The 23,023-nt window shown below is 45.4% G+C and overlaps 1 protein-coding gene across 11 annotated transcripts in view; it reads left to right on the forward strand.

Moving 5' to 3' along the window:
• cnot1 (CCR4-NOT transcription complex, subunit 1) overlaps nt 1-23,023 on the forward strand; it is a 99,748-nt gene that overhangs the window by 14,535 nt on the left and 62,190 nt on the right. For all 11 annotated transcript variants that reach the window (XM_042340338.1, XM_042340343.1, XM_042340341.1 and 8 more), the window contains exons 3-10: nt 4,895-4,993; nt 5,446-5,514; nt 5,621-5,675; nt 7,685-7,888; nt 8,822-8,990; nt 10,523-10,649; nt 11,943-12,053; nt 21,280-21,450. In XM_042340338.1, coding sequence (XP_042196272.1) covers nt 4,895-4,993; nt 5,446-5,514; nt 5,621-5,675; nt 7,685-7,888; nt 8,822-8,990; nt 10,523-10,649; nt 11,943-12,053; nt 21,280-21,450 — 1,005 coding nt within the window. The remainder of the gene's footprint in view (nt 1-4,894; nt 4,994-5,445; nt 5,515-5,620; nt 5,676-7,684; nt 7,889-8,821; nt 8,991-10,522; nt 10,650-11,942; nt 12,054-21,279; nt 21,451-23,023) is intronic.

Raw genomic sequence — 23,023 nt, forward strand, 5'->3', positions numbered from 1 at the left:
TGCTATTTTTGATCTATATGAATTACCCAGACTTGGTACAGGGAGTGCAATTTCCAAGTTTGCAGATAATACTAAGCTAGGAAAAGTAGTAAACAGTAGCAACTAGAATAGTAGCAGATGGCAAATGGACATAGACAGACTGGTAACCTGGGCAGACACGTGGCAGATGAAGTTTAATGTGGTGAAATGTGAAGTGATGCATTTTGTGAGGAAGAATGAGGAGAGGCAATATAAGCTGATGGTACAATCTTAAAGGGGGTGAAGGGACAGAGAGACCTGGGGTTCATATAGTAAATCTTAGGTTGCAAGACAGGCAGATAAAGCTGTTAAAAAAGCATCCGGGATACTGAGCTTTATAAATAGGGGCATAGAATACACAAGTCAGGAAGTTATGATGAACTTTCATATAAAACACTGGTTAGGCCTCAGCGAGAGACTGTGTTCAGTTCTGGGCCCCACACTTTAGGAAGGATGTCAAGGCATTGGAGAGGGTGCAAAGGAGATTGACCAGGATGGTACCAGGAATGAGGGACTTCAGTGATCAGGAGAGGCGAGAGAAGCTCGGATTATTCTCCTTGGAGCAGAGAAGGTTAAGAGGAGACTTAATAGAAGTTTTCAAAATTGAGGGGATTCAATAGGATGAACAAGGAGAAACTATTCCCACTCACGGGTAGATCGGTAACCTGAGGACACCAAGTTAAAATAGTTGTTAAAAGAAACAGAGGGGAGGAGAAATGTTTTCACACAGCGAGTTGTTAGGATCTGGAATACATTGCCTGAAAGGCTGGTGGGAACCGACTCTTAACAGCTTTTAAGAGAGAAGTAGATAATTATTTGTGGAGGACAAGTTTGCAGAGCTATGGGGAGAGAGCGGGGGAGTGGGGTTGATCAGGGCTATGGGGAGAGAGCAGGGGAGTAGGGTTGATCAGGGCTATGGGGAGAGAGCAGGGAAGTGGGGTTGATGGGGCTATGGGAAGAGAGCGGGGTAGTGAGGTTGAATTGGAATCTCTTTTCAATGAGCTGGCACAGACACGATGGGCCAAATGGCCTCCTTCTGTCTATAATTATATGATTAACTCTGGTGATGGAGAACAGTGGTTGCTGCCAGTGCTAGATGTAAATCTTTTGAAAAGTACAAATTCTGTTCTTCAAAATCAAATCGAATAACATCAGATTAAATAGGCTTAGTTTGTAAAACCTTAGAACCTTAAGTACCAGGAACAGTCACTTAATCTTCTGCACCTACTGTTTATACTGCATGGAGAGATGAGGTGCTGGGAGCCTGGTTGACTTTGCGAGACCTTCACCACTGCCTGCAATACAAATGAGGTATACAGAGATGGTGCTTTATGGCTGTTGCCAGACCGGGCATCTTGTGGTATTTCACATGTTCGACTTATGTACATTTCTGATGTTGTGTTCTAAGGGCTCTCTTATCCACTTGCAGTTGGTATAGTTAAGACATTTGTAAAAGTGAATTTTGGAAGGGAGAAATTACCTTCAGGTTAAAGGTGTGTTTTGAACAGTAGTAGCACAGTGACGGCTTTCAAAGGGCAAACGGTTAGGAACTGTTTCTGCTGGTAGCTGCTTCAAGTACAAGAGAAGGCAGGATTATAACTGAGTGTGAAGGAAGTTGGGAAGAATTGTCTCCCACAGCGTTGTGAGAATGTGAAATGGATTGCCAGAGGTGGCTGTTGGAGCAAGTTTGAGCAGATTTGATTGGGATATATAAAGGAAAATTGATAAGCATACGCAGAGAAAAGGGTATTAGAGGGAACATTTGGATGGGTGGCTTCACTGGAGGAGCAAACACTGATGCTACACAAGATCAGATTACTTTGTCGTAGGTTTCTAAGCATCTCTCCTGACCAATGTAGAAACTCCAGTCTTGTTACAGTAATTAAAGCCTAGTGGTGTGCAGGTAAATTAGGCTGGGTAGTGGGCTTTTGTGTTTCTCTGCCCGTGGTTATTCAGCTGTTGTGTGACTCTTACCAGTTGAATGGTTAGATACTTTAATTTAGCTGAAACACTCCTTTCAAATGGATTTTCAACTCTTGAAGGTTGCTCTCACCTCTAAAAAAGGAAGAGAAAGTTGTGAGTGATGAAGCATTACTCGCCACTTTCTGGGTGGTGGGGAGTTGTGGGTGGGGGAGCACAGAGAAGATTTGATTTAGTAGTGGGGAAATAAAACCTATGTTCCTATGTACAGGTCGACCTGTTAGAATGCACAACAGTTGAGTGTGACTTTGGTTGGTGCTTTAAAGCCAGTCTTGAGATCGAGATATCTTAATGTTATACGGATTGTTTCTGATTTATGGGTATGATGCATACTTGACAAATTGGTGTTCCCAACGGGACTGGGGGATCTCTAGTAGTTTGAGAATCGGTGTCGTTTGTTGATTTTCGCCAAACTATTTTAAGGGAAATGTCTGTGGTCCCTTTTGCTGTTAGTTACCATGTTTCATAGTCTAGAAATGTTTGGAGCAGATGTTCTGTCCAGAGCTCCTGAGGACATGTCATTCTGCTCCAGCGATGTGCAAGGGAGAGCTGTGGAGTTCACTGTAACAGTACGCAATGTCACATGTGGACTAATGTCGCGAGCAGCGACGTTCTGAATCTGAACGTCTCCCACACTTGGTGGGTGAATTATTTGGCAATTCAGTGGAAAATTTCATCTTAATGCAACTGTGGGTTGTCATTTAACATGGGAAGGAATGATCCATCCAACTTGAAGTTCACATTTCTTATTTCAACCTGCAGTGGGAGAGCAGGTAATGGATGAGTTCTCAGGAGTGGAGCATTTGATTTGCTTCAGCCAGCAGTTGGGTTAAGTCTTTACTCTTAATACCTGCCCTCGACCTTGAGCAACTCCTCCTGCACTGAGGATTTCATTTCTGCATTAGCCATCCTCAAGATATCTGTTAACTATTTAGTGCTGAGTTGTGCTGTGAAGGTGATATAAGGTGCTATATCAAATGCAAGGATTATTATAAACCATTGGCATATACTGTCCAAGGAGGACACGGCCTGTGATTAAAGTGGGTAAATTCAGAACGAATCTACCCAAACACTATTTCAGTGAGCGAATAGTGAACCTGTGGAACAGGCTCCCGAGGGAGACGGTTGAAGCAGGAAGTGTTGATTCTTTCAAACACAGATTAGATTGTTTTCTTTTAGGAAATAACATTATGAACTACGTATACAGTACATAGGTAGTTTGGGACATATGTGCATGCGACCGCCAGGACGTTGGAAGGTGAACTAGATGGACCTTGGTCTTTTTTCATTTAGCATTTCTTATGTTAAGGAGTTTTGCATTCAACAGAGTTTTTCATTAGCCAGTTTGAAGCGAAATGAAGCCAGGTTTATGGATAAAAAGAACCATGACTCATTTTATACAGTCAGGCTGCTGTTCAAAACCAAATCTTCAATTTAGTGCTGTTCTCTGTGTCAGTGTTTCAGGCTTGTCGGTTTGTGAAATGCTACCTCTACATTAGCGTGAAGGTGGTGCTCATTCCACCTGGGAGCTGGAAGCACAGGAGTATGAAGTTAGAAGATATTAAAATATAGTTTAAAGTATGGAACTTGACACAAGGAGGGAAAAGTAGCTTTTGTGTGTGAACTTGACAAATCAGTTGGCCTGAAACAGGAACTTTCCTGGACCTTCTGGTAATCTTGTAGATTAACCTCCTGAAAACTTCCACAGTTTTTAACTGAACCTTGCAATTACTGCGCAACAACAACAAATTGCATTTATATAACGCTCTTCGCGTGGGGTGGCGTCCTGGAGCACAAGAGACCAATGAGATGGGCAGTCAATTAATATTAATTTAGAGATAAATTTTGATCAGGAGCAAAGTAGAGTCCACACACCTCTGTTTACCTAGTAGTAAGTAGGAACCTGGTCAGTCGATTGACAGATCGCTTTTCTGGGGATAATAATTCCTTTTTAAAAAAATTGTTTGAGACACTACTGTGCACAACTGGCTGCTGCATTTCGCCCACAAAATATACAGTCAATTCATTTTATAGTATATTCTGTGAAGATGTCTTGAAGATGTGATAAGGCACTATATTAAATGCAAGGATTATTATTATTACCATATAAACCAAAGGCAGGTCTTTACCACTTGAATCACCAAGATCCTGAAGTTCTCAAGTAAATGGGGTGTTCAGCTGTGAATCTCATAATAGACTCTTATTTGTTTGAACTAGAATAGGCTGCAGCTGGAGGGAGCATCCAGTGTTTGTGAAGCAGCACAGGTTTTGTTCTGGACTGTGGCTTTATGTGGCAGGGATGTTATCAGGCAGAGGCGGGGTGATAGTTGTTTTCTGCAGCTGAATTTCTGCTGATGTCAGTCCTCCCAGGAATGTTTGCTGCTATGTTTTGGGAGCAGTTGCAGTTTGACCTGTAATGTAACTGGACTTGGCTCTACAAGTGCTAGCATCTACACTGATTGTTTTAGTTTAGGTTTATTTTGGGGGTTGCTGTTCTCCTGATGCAGATTAAAATCATAAATCATAAACTAGATTTGAATTGTAGCGGGTTGGATGTGTGTTCATGTAGATTGTATGTGACTATGTGTATTTGTGACTGAGTGTGACGGGAGTGGTTGTGCGCGCGCGTGTATCGGGGTGCGCGCGCGTGTATCGGAGAAGGTATTGTGGGGGGCTGCTCTATCTGGGGACATGCATTGGCCGGGGGTGTGTGTATGTAAAACGTAACTGGTGTTTACCTGAGCCGTAGGTATTACAGTTGTCCAGCTGGGAGATCCATGCCCGATGGTGCTTTGGCTCACATGGCTGATGCCTTGGGCACCATTGTTCTGAGTAACGTGTTCATTATCACTCAGGTGCTAATCTGTAATAACCTGATCATTTCCCTTTGTTGCAGACTCAGTTTCTGATTCAGGAGTGTGCGTCACTGATCACCAAGCCGAACTTTATCTCGACGCTGTGCTACGCCATTGACAATCCATTGCACTATCAGAAGGTAAGTGTATAGAAAGTTGCTGACTATCACACTGTTTGGTTTGGCATTTCATCACTTTGGGCTGCAAACTTTCACCAAATCCTTTTCAACTCAAGTTATTCAAATGCTCCTCCCCGCTCATATTGAGCATTTCAAGGAAGGCAAGATTATGGCTGGTTATGTCTGATCCTTCACTGCTGTCTTCATTGTGTGCACTTTGTTTGTAAAATATTTTTCTTGCTGGGTGGCTCGCTTGTTCCTTCAGTCTACCAGTTGTGCTTTGAAGTGAAGTTAATGATTTTTCTCTCCCTCTCCACCCTCTTCCCCTGATTTTTTTTATTCCAGTGGATAGAAAGGTTTCTTAGTATCTACTTGTTTACAAGCCCTGGCACTGGAGTGGACACAGTGACTTGAACCGGAAACTGAGTTGGCAGTTTAACATTTACTGAAATAACCTTCTTTTGCCTTTTCAGAGTCTGAAACCTTCACCCCATCTGTTTACGCAGCTTAGTAAAGTTCTCAAGTTAAGTAAGGTCCAGGAGGTAAGTGATTGAATCTGGTATTGCTGTTTTCTGTCACATTCGATGGCTTACAGTGTAGTTTATTGGTGAAGCTGACTATTAATTTTGCTGATTTCCTCTTTTTCAGGTTATCTTTGGCCTTGCCTTGCTGAATTCTTCTAGCTCGGATCTGCGAGGATTTGGTGAGCAGCTTGACTTGTATACACACAACAAATATACACTCCCTTTGTCCTGATTTGGGTTAGTGAAAATGTAGATGGGGGCCATCTGAACACAACGAGTTACAGAGATGCCCTTTCGCATTTGGACTTGAATCCATTCCAGCTTCAGATTCTTGGCTCTCCTTACTGCTGGTTCTCAGGTCCTGTGTAACATTGCCTTGAGGCCGTGTCAGTGTGGTTCCCAGAGCCTACAATCACAGTCCTAAGTGCGTCTCATTTACAATAGCTACAGGATGGCTGTCATTACAGAAGGTTATTGCCGTAATGCTGAAATGCTGTACTCTGTCCAGCGCCTTGGGACGTCCTCCCGACGTGAAAGGAGCTATACAAATGTAATGCTGTTGTTAGATTAAATGGACTAGTCTGTTTTTTCTCATGAGCTGAATCTACAGTTGTCCCTTCTCTTTCTCTTCTCCCCCCTCAGTGGAGTATATTAATTGAGAGGACTTGGTAGTTAGTTCTGGGTTAATAGCACCAAGTTTGGCCGTGGGGTGTCCTCCCAACATGAACAGTGCTATACAATGCTAACTTTCTACAGTTGACCGTCAACAAGACCAAGGCTCTTGCGCCAGCGCCTCTGCACCTCAGACTCTGGCAGCATCAGCCTCCAAGATTGCACACTCCACCTCACTAAGCCAGTCAGGAACCTGGACGTCTTGTTTGACCCTCAACTATTCTGCCCCCCCCCCACCACCACCACATCCGTGTCATGACCCACTCTGGTGCAAATTAATTGCACAGATTTGCTAAGGTGTAATCGACGGAGAAAAAAGCTAGGCCAGTCATACTTGGATTAGTGTAGAGATCTCCAATGGAACAGCAAGTTCCAAAACACACCTAGAAACATAGAAAGCACAGCAGGCGATCACTGTCTGTGCTGACTCTTTTAAAAAGCAACTCTTTCAGTACCTTCTAGGTAAAGAGCAGAGGAATGGGAGAGCAGAGTAGAGCAGGGGTGAGGGGGTCAGCACTAGCACATAGATGCTGTTTCAGGAGAATTGCTGTTTTAACGGCTGTGTCAGGCTGACCTAAAGATACCCCAGTGCACTGCATTATTGCATGCTGATTTGTGAAAGAATTGGATCAAAGTACTTACCAGGCAACGACAACTTAGTTCGGTCACTCAATTTGGTCACTTAATCTATGACTGCAATTGGCTACCACATTTTGTCCACAATATATACAGTCAATTCACTTTACAATATATTCTGTGAAGCGCTTTGAGATGTCTCAACAATTTGATAAGGCGCTATATCAAATGTAAGGATTATTATTATGTAACAGTTGGATGTGATGACTTTGGTGAGAGGCTGTCTTTAAATGTTCAAAATGTGTGTCTTAGACCAATGATAAATTTTGGCTTGGAAACAACAGACATCTTACCCCACTGATCCAACACCTTCGATAGGTTTAGCACAACCAGATTGTGAATTAGCCCTTGACTGAGCTAAAAGTATGTTTTTCCAGTGCTCCTGACAAGTTATCCTGCATGAAGAATGTAGACTTGCAAGTTGTTTTTATGGTGTTGTGAGTTTTGTGAGCTGTTGAGATTACTTGCATGGGGGAGATTTTGACAACTCTAAACCTAAAATGATTACAGTTTGATTTTTAATCCTGCTATTTCTTGATAAGCTGTTTGACCTGATTACTTCATGCTCTGAGTGACATCTTCCCCCAGTCATTCAGAGATAGATGGGCCTGTGTGTATAAAATACACCCCTTGAAATTCAACAAGAGCTTCTTTTTTAAATAAACCATGGTGTGATTCTCGGGACAATCGCATGAGGTGGGGCGAAGACCAGTTGATGTCAAACTGTATAGATGTAACCCCATTAATCTGCCTTGTAATCTGAGGTGTCCAGTTCTTTGTTGGACAGTTGGCATTGGGGCGATTGTAGCAGTTTGGGAATGTGCAAGCTCCACTGCAAATTACTTCTTGTGTGTATTTAAACATTTATTTTTATGTTTAGCTCTCCAGTTTGTGAAACAGAAGCTTCCAGATCTCCTGCGATCTTACATCGACGCGGACGTAGGTGGGAACCAAGAAGGTGGCTTTCAAGATATTGCAATAGAGGTCCTGCACCTGCTCCTCTCCCATCTCCTTTTCGGGCAGAAAGGAGCATTTGGTGTTGGACAGGAACAGATTGACGCTTTCCTTAAAACATTGCGCAGAGGTAAGCACCAGGGGACCATGATGGGTAGGAATGAAGGGAGTAGATTGGTACTGAGCAACACTGGACGTGCACTATCATATTACGCCCACAAAATATACAGCACTACACTTGTGTATATCCTGTGATGCGCTTTGAGACGTCACACCCTTGTGATAAGGTGCTATATCAAACGCAAGGATTATTATTATCAGGACAAGCCTGTGTGTCTGGTTTGCAGTGTTGAGGTTATGACCACTTTGGGAGGAGGGATATCGTTGCCTGGTCGAGTTAGATTTAACACAGGGTCATTCGGACATGAAACACTGGTTGAAGCAGAACTTCTTATAATTTTTACAAGGGGATTGGTCAAATCTTTGAAATTAAAATATCAACTGGTAAACAAGGAGAGCTATTCTTGAAAGAACCAGCACTTGTGCTGAATGTTATCTCCTGTCCTGTCAAATTCCCGTTCTGTGAGTGAACAATCTGTAATGCAGTGTTTACACAGTCTGCGGGTGATTGATTGTTGGCAGTGTGAAGGTGTCCTTGTGGGATGCGAGAGGAAAGTAGACAGGTACCTGAAAATTAATCTTGAAAGCTTTTGGGGATAGGGCACAGAAGTGCGATTGAATGATCTGCTTGTACTGAGAGCTAGTGCAAGCTCGGTGGGCTGAATGGCCTTCTGCATTGTAAATTTCTGTGTTGCTGAGCAGAAGCTGGAAATTGCATTCGGGTAAACCCATCTGGCCAGGTGGCTTGCTCGTGAGTGTGGCTGTGGGGAAGTGCACTGACACACGTGTTGAGTTTCTACTGAACTTTACAGTGTTGGAGGATGTGTTAATATTATCTGGTACTTTCTAACAGTATCATCACAATGAGGCAGAGTCCCGAACAGCCCTGTACTATACTCCTGCAATTCATTCATTGGTTGAATTTTTGTATTTTCTTTCCCAGATTTCCCGCAGGAGCGCTGCCCTGTGGTGCTTGCACCACTGCTATATCCTGAAAAACGGGACATTCTGATGGACAGGATCCTGTCTGATTCGGGAGGGATAGCGAAAACCATGATGGACAGCTCACTAGCAGATTTCATGCAAGAAGTAGGCTACGGGTTTTGTACCAGGTGCGTATCACTGTGGGTGATAGCGTAGGATACTCTAACCTATAGGAAGGGAGAGCTATTGGGGTTCCAGTCTTTAATTAACTGGTGGATGCATTTGACATGCCCTTGTTTAGCCTTTGTGTAGATAAATCAATATTTGAGTTAGGTTTCTGTACACACTGGCCAGACACCAGGTTTTCCTTTCCCATGTCACTGTGATCACTATTGTATCTAATCGCTGTGTGGCTGTGCACTCAATCCTGTGTGTGCAGCCTTGGGGAAGAGGTGTACCATAACCTGAGCTTCAATATTAACAGGCTGACACCTGTACATTTTTAATGTCTGGCACCTAATCCTTCAGGAGCTGCTGGTTAAGAGATTACTGCTCTAAGTACTGAGCTGTGAACACCAACAAGGTGCCAGCTTCAGTCCCTCGTCTGGCTGACTTATTTGACATGATGTGGGTCTGCAGTGGAGCATCTGTTATTGTTCCCTGCCTGGAAGGGGGCAAGAACTGGGCAGGATTGCTACTGCGGACTGTGATCCAGTCACACTGGAGAAAGTGGATGTGGGGTGACTTCTGGATGATGGTAGGATAGAGCCGGTCCTAATACTTCCCCTCCATTCACTTGCACCATCTGGGGTTATGTGATCGGGAGCATCCCGGTAAGATGTGCAGGCTGTTGTACAAGCACGGAGCAGTCTCTGCAGGAAGAATTGTGGAGAATAATCTTAGTGGGAATGAACGATTTGTTGGCATCCCAGCTTAAGTCAGCTGCACTGCTGACTCTGGGTCGAGGAGTTGTGGGTTAAAGCCTCATGTCAGGGATTTAGCATAGAGTCCATGCTGTTCTGGGTGAGTACCACATTGTCAGATGTGGCATTTTTTGATTGACACTAAACCGAGATCCCATCTGTATGTTCCAGGTGGATATTAAAAGATCCCACAAAATTATTGGAAAAAAGATGGGGGTTTCTTCCAATTTTCCTGGCCATCAGTATTCTATCTAAATTGGTTATGGACCTTGGTATCGCAAATGACTGCTGAATGTGCCTACAAAAAGTTTTTTTTAAGGTGTTTTGACTCATTCAAGCATGATTTCCTCATTAAAATGTCTCCCAATTGCAGTTTGAGCATAAAACTAAGGTTTGGATTTATTTAGGTGCCCTGATAAGGTTAAAGGGTCACATTATAGTGCTTTGGATTATGTGCTAGTTTACAGTGCGTTTGTGGAAGGGTAATGGCATTGTCCTCCCAAAGATGCTCTATAAATGCAATGTTGTTGTTGTCGTACTACAGTAAATGAGGCCTGAAACAAAATACCTCAATCGGAGACTTGATGTCCATTTGTATGACTTTGTTCATTACTATTATGTTTCTGTTAGATCTGGTCCCTCGAATCACCATGCCTCTCTGCTGTTAGTTTCATATTTAAAGCATATAGGTGGGTTAAATGGGCTCCTTCTGTGCTGTAAATGTCTGATTCTATAATTCTGATGCAGCTCAGCATGAAAATCTTATTTTCTTGCTAAATGAACACTTCTTATTTCAGTGCTGAAGAATGTCGCAACATCATCCTGCAGTTCGGGGTTCGGGAGATGACAGCCTCTCAGGTTGCCAGGGTATTGGGAATGATGGCTCGCACACATTCAGGTCTCACGGACGGAATTCCTTTGCAAGTAAGCAGATATGTTACTGCTAAACTGCCTGTTGAATGCACTTGCAGCTGCTGTACTTCTCAACTCATAGTTTCCAATGTCCTCAATTGAGGTGCATCTATTGGAAATGAGAGAATGTGTTTCTTGTTCAGGGTGAGGGGTTGTAGTGTTACATTATTTTTATTACACATCTTCTCTCTGAGGCGATTTGTTACACAGCTTGTGTCTGTGAGGTGGAGCTGAGCTCTGAACCTTCTGTTGGGTAGTGTGCGAGGCAGCGCATGGTGCAGTATGAACACCCAGGGCCCCACTCAAGTCTCAGCTGTGCTTCAGCAGCAGAGGAAATGGGGTCTCCTTGGAGCTGAACTGGCCCCAAAGTGACATGCCAGTCGGGGCAAAACATTGGGCAAGTTTTCTTACTCCACACATGCCTCTGTTTACCTAGCAATACTTAGTAACCCAGTTATTAAGTTGGTTGCCAGATCGCTTTCTGGAGGTAATAATAATTTGATCACTCAATCTGTGAGTGTTTGTGGGACGTTGCTGTGTGCAATTGGCTGCTGCATTTCGCCCACAAAATATACAGTCACTACACTACAGTGTATACTGTGAAACGCTTTGAGACGTCTCAAAGATGTGATAAGGCGCTGTATCAAATGCAAGGATTATTATTATGATGCCTGGCAATGGAATGTCGGAATCGAGCCAGTCTTCTGTGGCGGTCTTGGTAGACCGATTCCCGAGTACTGCTGATGACAACAAGGCCAGCCTGGCTCATCGGCAGGATCTGGAAGCCAGACCAGTCACTAGGGACAGGTAGTAATCCCACTCAACTCTGTTAACCCTGCAAGCCAAAGCCCTAACGGGTAGGGTGGTTCTAGCTGGACAAGCAGTGGGAAAGCTTTGCGGTTTTAGCTAGTTAGACTCCAGCAGTTACCTCAACGCACACTCTGGGGTCCCCCAAGCCTTGGCTCTTGCCAACCTGCGCCTCATCCTTTCCGGAATTGGGTAAGCAGGATACGTCCCTCCAGAGAGAGAGAAAGAGAGCGCATTCCATTCCAACAATCTATCTCTGGATTTCCATGTGTAGGTGGGATGCATGGAAATTTCAGTTTGGTTTGGAGACTGTTAAGCACATGTGTTGGACACCCGGCTGGGCAAAAAAAAGGAAGGACTGTGCTCCACTCACTCCCAGCACCCCACTGGGGACTGTGTGGTCGAAGCAGGATGGATGCTGGAAAGACAGCGTGATGCAAATTCAGAGACAAACATTTGTACCTTTATTGTAAACTAACTCATTGCTTTGTTTTCCAGTCCATCTCTAGCCCTGGAAGTGGAATCTGGAGTGACGGGAAGGACAAAAGTGACTCGGCACAGGCCCACACCTGGAATGTAGAAATATTTATTGATGTTGTGAAAGAATTGGTGAGTAGAATGATTGGAACAGTTGTACATATTACTGACAGCCACCTTGACTTGTGACCTATTAGCCCCAACATGCTGTGCCGCACATTGGTGCTTCATGTATGGTCCTGTGCCTCATGCTGGCTGGATGTGCTAGTGTGACCTTCATACTTATTGTGTGGGAAAGCTGGGGTTGTAATTGGATGAGAATTAGATTAAGAAATAATGCTCCAGAGGAAGTTGGGAGTGGTGTGTCAAAGCTTAACTGAACTTTTAAGGTGAGGTACTCAGCAAGTTCACTAACTTAGATGGGGCAGCGTCTCTCATATGCCCTAGTCTCAGGATGATTGCTTCTCACTGTCCATTGGAAGCTAAGTTGACTCGTGCACACTGTGGTTTGGGGACAGTTCAAATATATTTGTGATTGTGGCATTGGGAGGTTGAACTTGTGGTTGTTGAACACTCCAGCACCAGGACCAATCCTCAGCCAACGTTTGCCTGAATGTGAGAAAGCCAGTTATTCCCTGTGAAAGGCTCTTTGTGTTTGAATTGCTGCCCAGTGGCAGAGGGAGTTGTTCAATGATTATCTCCACTCAACAGAAATGCAGTTCTAGCATAAATAATGTGACAAACATGAAGGTTATCAGGGGACAAGTTTACATGAGAAGTTTGCCTGTGTCCTAGTTTGTGTTGGGTGAAATGTGACCAAACATTGGGTCAGGGTAACTTGACTGCAGGTTTACATGCTGATACCACATGAAATATAACATACAGATGAACTAGTTTGAGCTGGTGTTTATACTGCATATGGGCTCTACCTCTTGTATTCCCTTTGCCTATCAAGTTTTCCTTTAAATAAATACATTGATGCTGTTTGCTTCAACCACAGCTTCTGACAGTGAGTTCCACATTCTGCTTCCCTGCATGAAGAAAATCTGCCTTTTACAGCTGCTGCTGGACAGCTTATACTTGTGCCCCTTGTTTTGGACTTGCCAACTAGTGGAAATCAACATCCACCATGGAATCCTTTTAAACCTCTCAATCAGGTCCCCTCTCAATCGTTTCAATTCTAGAGAGAGAAGCTGCAGTTTGTTCAATCTTTCCTGATGTCTGTATCCATTCAACCTCAGTGACATGATATCCTGGTAAATCTAGGTAGTTGGTAATAGACCATTGCCCTGGTCCCATGATATGAGATGTGTAAATATAAAAAGTGTGCAGCTGCTGTCAGTAATATTTCATTTACTGGCTCCCATCTGGTGATGTAGAGTTGCTGTTCAGTTGACTGTGCCGGGTGATGCTGCTGGAGGTGTGGCTGGCATTTATTCTGCACATGTGCAGGCTGCAGTGACACCTGGGGAAATGTCAGGAGTGCTACTAAACAGCTAATTATCTGCGACTCCGGCTCCGGAAAGCTGCTTCCTAAACCTCATGGTCCCATGATATGAGATGTGTGAATATAAAACGTCTGTGCTGACTCTTTGAAAAGAGCTTGCAAATCAACCCCACTCCCCCGCGCGCTCTCCCCATAGCCCGGATCAACCCCACTCCCCCGCGCGCTCTCCCCATAGCCCGGATCAACCCCACTCCCCCGCGCGCTCTCCCCATAGCCCGGATCAACCCCACTCCCCCGCGCGCTCTCCCCATAGCCCGGATCAACCCCACTCCCCCGCGCGCTCTCCCCATAGCCCGGATCAACCCCACTCCCCCGCGCGCTCTCCCCATAGCCCGGATCAACCCCACTCCCCCGCGCGCTCTCCCCATAGCCCAGGTCAACCCCGCGCGCTCTCTCCATAGCCCGGATCAACCCCACTCCCCCGCGCGCTCTCCCCATAAACCTGCAAACTTGTCCTCCCCAAATAATTGTCTACTCGCTTAACAGTTGTTATCAAATCGGCTTCCACCGGCCTTTCAGGCAATGATTCCAGATCCCAACAACTCACTGTGTGAAAACATTTCTCCTCCCCTCCCCTCTGTTCCTTTTAGCAACTGTTTTAAATCAGTGCCCTCGGGTTACCGACCCACCGCCAGTGGGAATAGTTTCTCCTGTTCACCCTATCGAATCTCCTCATAATTTTGAAACTTCTATCAAGTCTCCTCTTAACCTTCTCTGCTCCAGTGAGAATAATCCGAGCTTCTCTACCTCTCCTGATCACTGAAGTCCCTCATTCCTGGTACCATTCTGGTCAATCTCCTTTGCACCCTCTCCAATACCTTGACATCCTTCCTAAAGTGTGGGGCCCAGAACTGAACCCAGTCTCTCGCTGAGGCCTCACCAGTGTTTTATATAAAGCTTCATCATAACCTCCTGACTTGTGTATTCTATGCCCCTATTTACAAAGCCCAGTATCCCATATGCTTCTTTAACAGCTGTATCTGCCTGTGCTGCCACCTTCAAAGATTTACTGATATGAACCCCAGGTCTCTCTGCTCCTTCACCCCCTTTAAGACTGTACCATCAGCTTATATTGCCTCTCCTCATTCTTTCTCACAAAATGCATCACTTTGCATTTCTCCACATTAAACTTCATCTGCCACGTGTCTGCCCATGTTACCAGTCTGTCTATGTCCTCTTGCAGTCTGTTACTATCTTCCTCACTGTTTATTACTTTTCCAGCTTAGTATCATCTGCGAACTTGGAAATTGTCCTCCCTGTACCCAAGTCCAGGTCATTTATATAGATCACAAACAACAACAAGATTACATGTGTATAGTGCCTTTCACGTCGGGAGGACTTCCCAAGGTGCTGGACAGTGTACAGCATTTCAGACCCGAGCTGGGGTCAGGGGGGAGAGGGGAAGGGGGATGACCAATGGCATGGTCGAAAAGGAGGGTTTTGAGACGGGACTTGAAGGAGGCTAAGGAATAGGCGAGGCGGAGTGATTGGGAGATGGAGTTCCAGAGGTTGGGGTCAGAGTGACTGAAGGCTCTCCCGCTAATGGTGGGGTGGGTCGGGGGACGTGGAGCAGCCAGAGCCGGCTGAGCGGAGGGAGCGGGCGGGTTCGTAGGGAGTTAGGAGGTCGCAGAGGTGGGGTGGGGCGAGGCCATTGAGGGCTTTGTAGGTGAGGACCAGGATTTTGAACGGTATTCTCTGAAGGATAGGGAACCAATGGAGTCGGGTGAGAATAGGGGAGATGGGGTCACAGAGTTTGGTGCGGAAGAGGACACGGGCTGCAGAGTTCTGGATTATTGGAGGGAGGAGTTGGGAAGGCCGACACGCAGGGAGTTTGCATAGTTGAGCCTGGAGGTGATAAAGGCATGAACAAGAGTTTCAGCGCCTGAGGGGTGAGGTAGTGGTGGAGTCGGGCGATGTTACGGAGGTGAGGGAAGGCAGAGCGGGTCATGCCTTGGATGTGGGGGAGAAAAGACAGTTGAGGGTCGAACAGGACACCCAGGTTCCTGACTGGCTGGTGAGTTGAAGTGTGCAACCATGGAGGTTGATGCTGCCAGAGCCTGAGGTGCAGAGGCGTTGGCGCGAGACAATCAGGAGGTCCTCAGTCTTGTTCACGTTCAACTGTAGGAAATTTGCCCTCATCCAGGACTTGATGTCCGACAGGCAGTCTGTCAGGACAGCAGTGGGACCTGGAGTTGAGGATTGAGGCAGAAAGATGGAGTTGTGTGTCATCCGCATACATATGGAAGTTGACCCCATATCTGCGGATGATGTCACCAAGGGGGAGCATGTAGATATTAAAGAGGAGACCAGGACAGAGCCCTGGGGGACGCCAGACGTGACAGTGCGGGGACTGGAGGAGAAACCGTTAGAGGCAACAATATGGAGACGGTTAGAGAGATAGGAATCGATCCAGGCAAAGGCAGGTCCGCAAAGATTAAATAAAGAGGAGAGGCGGTGTATGAGGATGGAGTGGTCGACAGTGTCGAGGGGGGCAGAGAGGTCGAGGAGGACAAGGAGGCAGAGGGAGCCCTGATCACAGATGTTCAGAATGTCATTAGTGACTGTGACCAGGGCTGTTTCCATGCTGTGGCACACAGTGGTCCCAATACCGATCCCTGGGGGACATCACTGCCCTCCAGTCAGAAAAGCAACCGTTCACCACCACTCTCTGCTCTCTGTCTCACAGACAGTTCTGTATCCGCTGACACTGTCCCTTTAATACCGGGGCTTCTATTTTGCTACAAGTCTCTTATGTGGTATTTTATCAAAAGCCTTTTGAAAATCCATATAAACGACATCAACTGCACTATCTTCATCCACTCTCTCCATTACTTCATCAAAAGACTATCAGGCTTGTTAGACTTGATTTGCCTTTAACAAATCTGTGTTGCCTTCATTAACCCATGTTTTTCTAAGTGAAAATTTATTTTGTCCTGAATTATAGTCTCTAGAAGTTTCCCCACTACTGACGTTAGGCCGACTGGCCTGTAGTTCCAGGGTTTATCTTTCTGCCCTTTTTGTCAGTGGAGTAACATTTGCAATCCTCCAGTCCTCTGGCACCACCGTGGTGTCCAAGGAGGATTGAAAGATTGTGGCCGGAGCCTCCGTTATTTTCATCTTTGCTTCCCTCAGTAACTAGGATGCATCCCATCCAGACAGGGTGACTTATCTACCTTGAGCACAACAACCTTTTTAGTATCTCCTCTCGGTTTATTCTTATCTAATCCAATTTCTCTCCCTTCTCCTCCAATACTGTGGCATTGACTGCATCCTCTTCTTTTGTGAAGACAGATGCAAAGTCTTCATTCAGTATGTCAGCCATGCCCTCTGCCTCCACAAAAAGATTTCCTCTTTGGTCCCTAATTGGACCCACCCGACCTTTGACTAATCGTTTATTCTTTATATGCCTATAAAATACCTTGGGGTTCCCCTTTATGTTCCCACTAATCTTTTCTCATACAATCTCTTTGCCCCTCTTATTTGCTTTCTCAGTTCTCCTCTGTATTTTCTATATTCATAGATTCATAGAATGTTACGGCACAGAAGGAGGCCATTCGGCCCATCGAGTCTGTGCGGCTCTTTGACAGAGCAACTGACTTTTATTAACCCCACTCACCAGCTTTCTCCCCATAACCCCACAAACCTGTCTTCCCCCGATACCTATCCAGTTCTCTCTTAAAAGCTGTTATCGAATCGGACTTCACTGCCCTTTCGGGCGGATCATTCCAAATTCCAACAACTCGCTGAGTGAAAACATTTCTTCTAACCTCCCCTCTGCTTCTTTTGGTAGATATCTTAAGACTGTGACCATGGGTCACAGACACACCTACCAGCGGAAACCGCTTTTCCCTATCTCGCCTGTCAAAACCTTTCATGATCTTGAAGACCTCTGTCAGGTCCCCGCGTACCCTCTGCTCTAATGGGAAAAGTCCTAACTTCTCCAGCCTGCCCTCATAGCCAATTCTATTTGATTATCTTCTGTATTTTGGACCTGACATTTACCATAAACCTCCTTTTTCTGTTTTATTTTAATCCCAATTTCTTTGCTCATCCAGGGAGGTTTGGATGCCTTACCTTTCCCCTTTGTGGGAATGTCCCTGAACTATCTCCTCCTTGAAGGTTTCCCATTGCTCATTAGCTGTTTACCTGCCATTCTTTCTTTCCAGTCCACCTTGGCTAGGTTCCTTTTTAACTCACTTAAATTAACCTCTTCCAGTTGAGTATCTTCACCTTTGATGGTTCCTTGTCCCTTTCCATAAGTTCTCTAAACCTAATGATGTTGTGATCACTGTTGTCCAGATGCTCTCCTGAAACCTGCTCCACTTGTCCACTTCATTCTCAGAAAACGAGATCCAGCACTGCTTCCTTCCTCGTTGGGCTGGAAACAAACTGATCCAGAAAGTTCTCCTGCACACATTTTAGGAATCCTTCCCCCTCCTTGCCCTTTACACTGTTATTTTGCCGGACTATATTAGGATAATTGAAGTCCCCCATTATCACTACTCTATTGGTTTTGCATCTTTCTGAAATCTGCTGCAGATTTCCTCGTGTCTCTCCTTCCCACTATTTATGGTCTATAGTGTACACTTAACAGAGTAACAGCTCCTTTTCTGCAACTTAGCTCTAACCAAATGATTCTGTTTTGGACCCTCGAGCACATCGTCCCTTTCCAGAGCAGTAACCGTGTCTTTAAACAATATTGCCACCATCCCCCACACCCCCTTTCCCCCTCCCTATCCCTCCTGAATAATTGTAGCCGGGATATTCAGCTCCCATTCCTGCCCTTGTTTGAGCCAGGTCTCCGTTATTGCCACTACATCATCACCTCATGTGGTAACTTGAGTCGCAGCTCATCAACCTTATTTGTCACACTCTGTGCATTTATGCACATGCACTCCAAGACCGACTGGTCTGTTCTGCATTTCTGCCCTGTCTAATCCCTCCTTTTTCCGGATTAACTCATTATTATTATTATTATTATCACATTGCTGTTTCTCTCCCAGCCCCCAATGTAGCTTGTTCTTCCTCTCTAATGCTACATCCTGATTCCCTTCTCCCCTCAAAATTAGTTTAAATCCTTCCCCACAGCACTAGTTAAACTCCCTGCGAGGACATTGGTCCCAGCCCTGTTCAGGTGTAACCCACCCACCGTGTTCAGGTCCCACCTGCCCCAGAACTGGTCCCAATGATCCAGGAACCTGAAGCCCTCCTTTCTGCACCATTTCTCCAGCCATGTATTCATGTGTTTGAGCTGCTGTTTTGATACTCACTTGCGAGGCACTGGGAGTAATCCAGAGATCACCACCTTTGAGGTCTTGGTCTTTATATGAGAATATGAGAAATTATAAACTGCTTTTGTAGATTAGCTCATTCTCATCCTCCAGGAAACTTACAGGGCGTTTCTTTTACCTGCCATTCTAATGGGTAGGATGGTCCAAGCTGGGCAACCAGTGGGAAACATGCCAGATAGTGCTTTCAATTGCAACTCTGTCATTTTAGTTAGTTAAACTGCAGCAGGTATCCTGAATACATGCTCTGGGGTCCCCAAGCCTGGGATTTGCCAGCCTGCACCTAATAGTCTCTGGAATTGGGTACATAGGCAGTGAGTGTGCATTCTATTCCAGTGCATGCATCCCACCCATGCCTAGGTGGGGTGCATGGAATTCTGTTTGGTTTGGATACTCTTTAAGTGTGGTTGGTTGATGGTTCTCAGCATTTGTCAGATACCCAGCTGACCAAAGAAAATGCTTCTCCAGGTATCTCGAGGATTAGGTCAGCGAATCACTGTTGTGTTGATCTGTCGTGTTCTTGGTCAAGCAGCAGTGCAGAGTGGAGCTCCTCTTAGACTGAAGCAATTTTGTTTTATAAAAACAAGCGACTTGAGCCTGGTTCAGCATACTGCGACTTTACCTCAGCCCCCGCACGCAGCAAAAAGCTTGGTGTATGTGGCTTATAACAACAACAACTTGCACTTATATAGCGCCCTCCACGCCGGGCGGCGTCTCAGAGCGCCTATCTCAGTCTGTAGCTTATTACAGCCTGTTTGAAAACAACAACAAGATTCCATTTGTAGAGCACCTTTCACATCGGGAGGACGTCCCAAGGCGCTGTACAGTTGGGTCAGGACCCAAGCAGGGGGGAGATGGTCAGGGTGAGGGGAGGGGGTAGAGAGTTGAGAGGGGAGCTGAAGGCTGAAGGTCAAAGAGAAAGGTCTTGAGACCGGCCTTGAAGGAGGAAAGGGAGGAGGCAAGGCGAAGGCACTGGGGGATAGAGTTCCAGAGCCTAGGGGCTATATGGTAAGTTTTCTTGCTATGGATTCAGCGGTCCATCTTGCCTATCATGTCTGCCTGGCTCTTTTACCTTTTCCCCCTCTATATAATTTGTACCTTTTAGATCTTTATCTGTTTTTCTCTAAAAGCAAATGTGAATATTGCCATTTTGCAGGATGGTTGAAAAGGAAATCCTAATTTGAAAGCCTTTAATGATCAGTCAGTGAGAAACCCTTTAAGTTTAATAATTCTGAGGTGTATGTAGTCTGCCTAGGACACGTTGACTTGAAGTGGATGTGAGTTGCTGATGGAAATGTTTTGCTGTAAATCCACAACAGGTCCTCAGCTTGGCATTGAGAGCTAGTTTCAGGCGTGAGATTAAGCATCTCATTGACGCTGGTCGATCTGCTGTGGATTTCTCAGTTGTTGCGTTTGTTTGATTTCCAGCTGATTGACTGGAGAGAGAGCGAGAGAGAGACGTGCAGTTTATTTCTGGCCACACTGTGTGGGTGAGACCTGAGCTCTGCCACATCACATTAGCTTGTGCAGTGGCTCAGCCAATCGTGCTGCAGGCGTGTGCAGCCAGTCTATGCTTGTAGTTTGGTAGCTGAAGTGATGATCTGTGAGCCCACTGTCCGCACACAGTATTTTGCACTCTTTAAAGGCTGGAGAAGAGCCATATTTATGTTTCCGCTCCCCTCTCTGGAGGCTGGCTGCTGTGATGAAGACTTCTGCACGTGAGCAGTTTTGTTGATTTAAAATGCAAGCTCGCACCTCCAGCCAGGCTCAGTGCTGACCAAATAAAAACACATGTCGCTGGGAACACTCAGCAGGTCAGGCAGCATCTATGGAGAGAAGGGATTTGAATGTAAGGATCCTTCCGGGGTCCCTTTTCTCCATAGATGCTGCCTGACCTGCTGAGTGTTCCCAACGACTTCTGTTTCTGTTTCAGATTTCCAGCATCCGCAGTATTTTGCCTTTTGTTTCCAGGTTGACTAAACATACAATAGATGGCTTGTGTAGAGGTACACCCCAAGCTGCTGTGTTCCTGAGCTTGTGATGGAGGGTGAAGTCCTTCCCCATTACTCTGGAAGTAGCCAGGCTTGTTTCCCACCTGAGCGGCAGTGCAGCAGAAACTCACTGAATCTGGGATTGTTCTCCTTACAGCAGAGAAGGTCAAGGGGAGATTTAATAGTTATTCAAGATTATAAGGGTTTTTATAGAGAAGATCAGGCAGGTGGCAGGTGGGTCAGTACTGGCAGGTGGGTCAGTAACCAGAGGACACAGATTTAAGATAATTGGGAATAGAACCAGAGGGGAGGAGAGTTTTTTTTACACAGAGAGTTGTTAAGGTTTGGATTGCACGGCCTGAAAGCGTCAGAGAAAACAGATTCAATAACAACTTTCGAAAGGGAATTGGATAGAGACTTGGAAAGGGAAAATTTGCAAGGATATGGGGCAAGAGCAGGAGAGTGGGACTGATTGGGCAGCTCTTCCAAAGACCCAGAACAATGGGCTGAACAACCCCTTTTGTGCTGTAATATTCTATGAATCTCAAACGGTTTCTCTGTTGTGGTTACAGAATCCAAATCTGAATTTCAAAGAGGTGACCTATGAGCTGGATCACCCAGGATTCATTCTTCGGGACAGCAAAGGGCTCCAGATTGTGGTGTATGGCATCCAAAAGGGCATGGGAATCGAGGTCTTCCCTGTGGATCTGATTTACAGGTCGTGGAAACATGCAGAAGGACAGGTAAGATGGTGAAATCACTTTTTATGTTCAAAAGTTCTTGTTTTGATCAGTTAATAATTATGTAAATATATGTGTCTCTTTAGACCCCTGATATTGTGTGATAGCAGGGTAACATTTCTCCAAGAGGTTACTGTGCTGGGTGCCAAGAAGAGCTGTATAGTTGATCCCAATGTGGCATGAAGGAGCCTGTGTTTAAGTATATATTAAAGTAGAATTTATGCCATGAATTGTATAATGTATAAGTATAAATCTGGACAATGTTCTCCTAAGGCTTCATTTTCGGCATGGTGGGTCAGAAGGTAAATATTTGCAGTGTGGATTAGGATAATCCTGGTGCTGGGTTACTGAGCAAAGTGAAACGTTTCTGACTGTCAGTGTCTGCTCGTGTTGAGTGGTGTGAACCTAAGCAGTTCCAGTTCAGTCAAACCTAGGGTTTCTCCCTGACTGCATTGTGTCACCAGAGTAGGATATGAACACCAGGGCTTGTATAGTGCCTTTTTAGTACGGTAAAGTTTTGGAGTGCTTTACCAGACACATCGAGCAAGGGAGAGGGGAACCGAGGGCAGGTGACTGAAAAACAGCAGTGGCTTTAAAGCCAAGTTCTGGGGAAGTCAGTTGGCTTTTAATGCCAATGGTTGCCGTGATAGATGGCAGAAGTCTTAGCTGGACTCTTCACTGGGTTGGCAGTGCTAATGATTGCTGGTGGTACAGGGCTCTGCTCAGTGTAGGGATTCTATTTCCTGCTGGGTGTGCATTCTGGTGTCTCAGTGCAATCTTACACTCAAGGTTTTGAGGCTTAGGAATGCTGGACTCTGGCATTAGAGCATTATTAACAACAATAACTTGCATTTATACAGCACCCCTCCTCCGACCCTGCATGCTTGATAGTGGTGGAGCACGATGCCGAGCTGGGGGAAGTGACCGTAGGCACAGTTGAAGAGGATGGTGTTCAGGCGCGATCTAAAAATGGGGAAGGAATGGGCAAGGCGGAGGAATAGAGGGAGAGTGTTCCAGAGTTTCAGGGTGCCATAATATTAAATAGTATGTTAAAGCACCATAATATAAAGAAAGCAGAATTGGGAATAACTTGGGATGCTGGAGTGGTAATTCCCAGAGATGTTCAATGATTTTCTCCCAGGACTTTTATTCTGTGTGAGCGGAAAATCCTCACTGCCTTTTCAAAATGTGCCCTCGTATGGTTCATAAACCTAGCCCGAGCCTCACTGTGGGCTTTTTAAAAAGAGGTTTACATGGCTGTGACGCTCTGCTGGGAGTGATGCCTAGTACTGCCCACGTTTCGTGACTGGGGTCAGTCTGAACTTCTAACCTTTTAGAGCATGTGGAAATGATGGTTGTCAGTAATGCTTCAATGGCAGCTTGTTCTCTCAATCCCCCAGGAATTGTCCAGTGGTAAGTATATTGACCCAACCAAACCCTGCAAACAGTATTCATGTCAATTCAGTGTCAGCTAGCAAGCTGAGTCTAAAAGGTCTTTAGATCTTTGCTGCTTGGTCAAAATTCCATTTTTAAGATTGTTAAAGATGTCAAACAAACAACATTTGTGCTGCAGTTG

Source organism: Callorhinchus milii, unplaced genomic scaffold, assembly GCF_018977255.1.
Source record: "Callorhinchus milii isolate IMCB2004 unplaced genomic scaffold, IMCB_Cmil_1.0 Scaffold14, whole genome shotgun sequence".
In the NCBI taxonomy this organism is placed as follows: Eukaryota; Metazoa; Chordata; class Chondrichthyes; order Chimaeriformes; family Callorhinchidae; genus Callorhinchus; species Callorhinchus milii.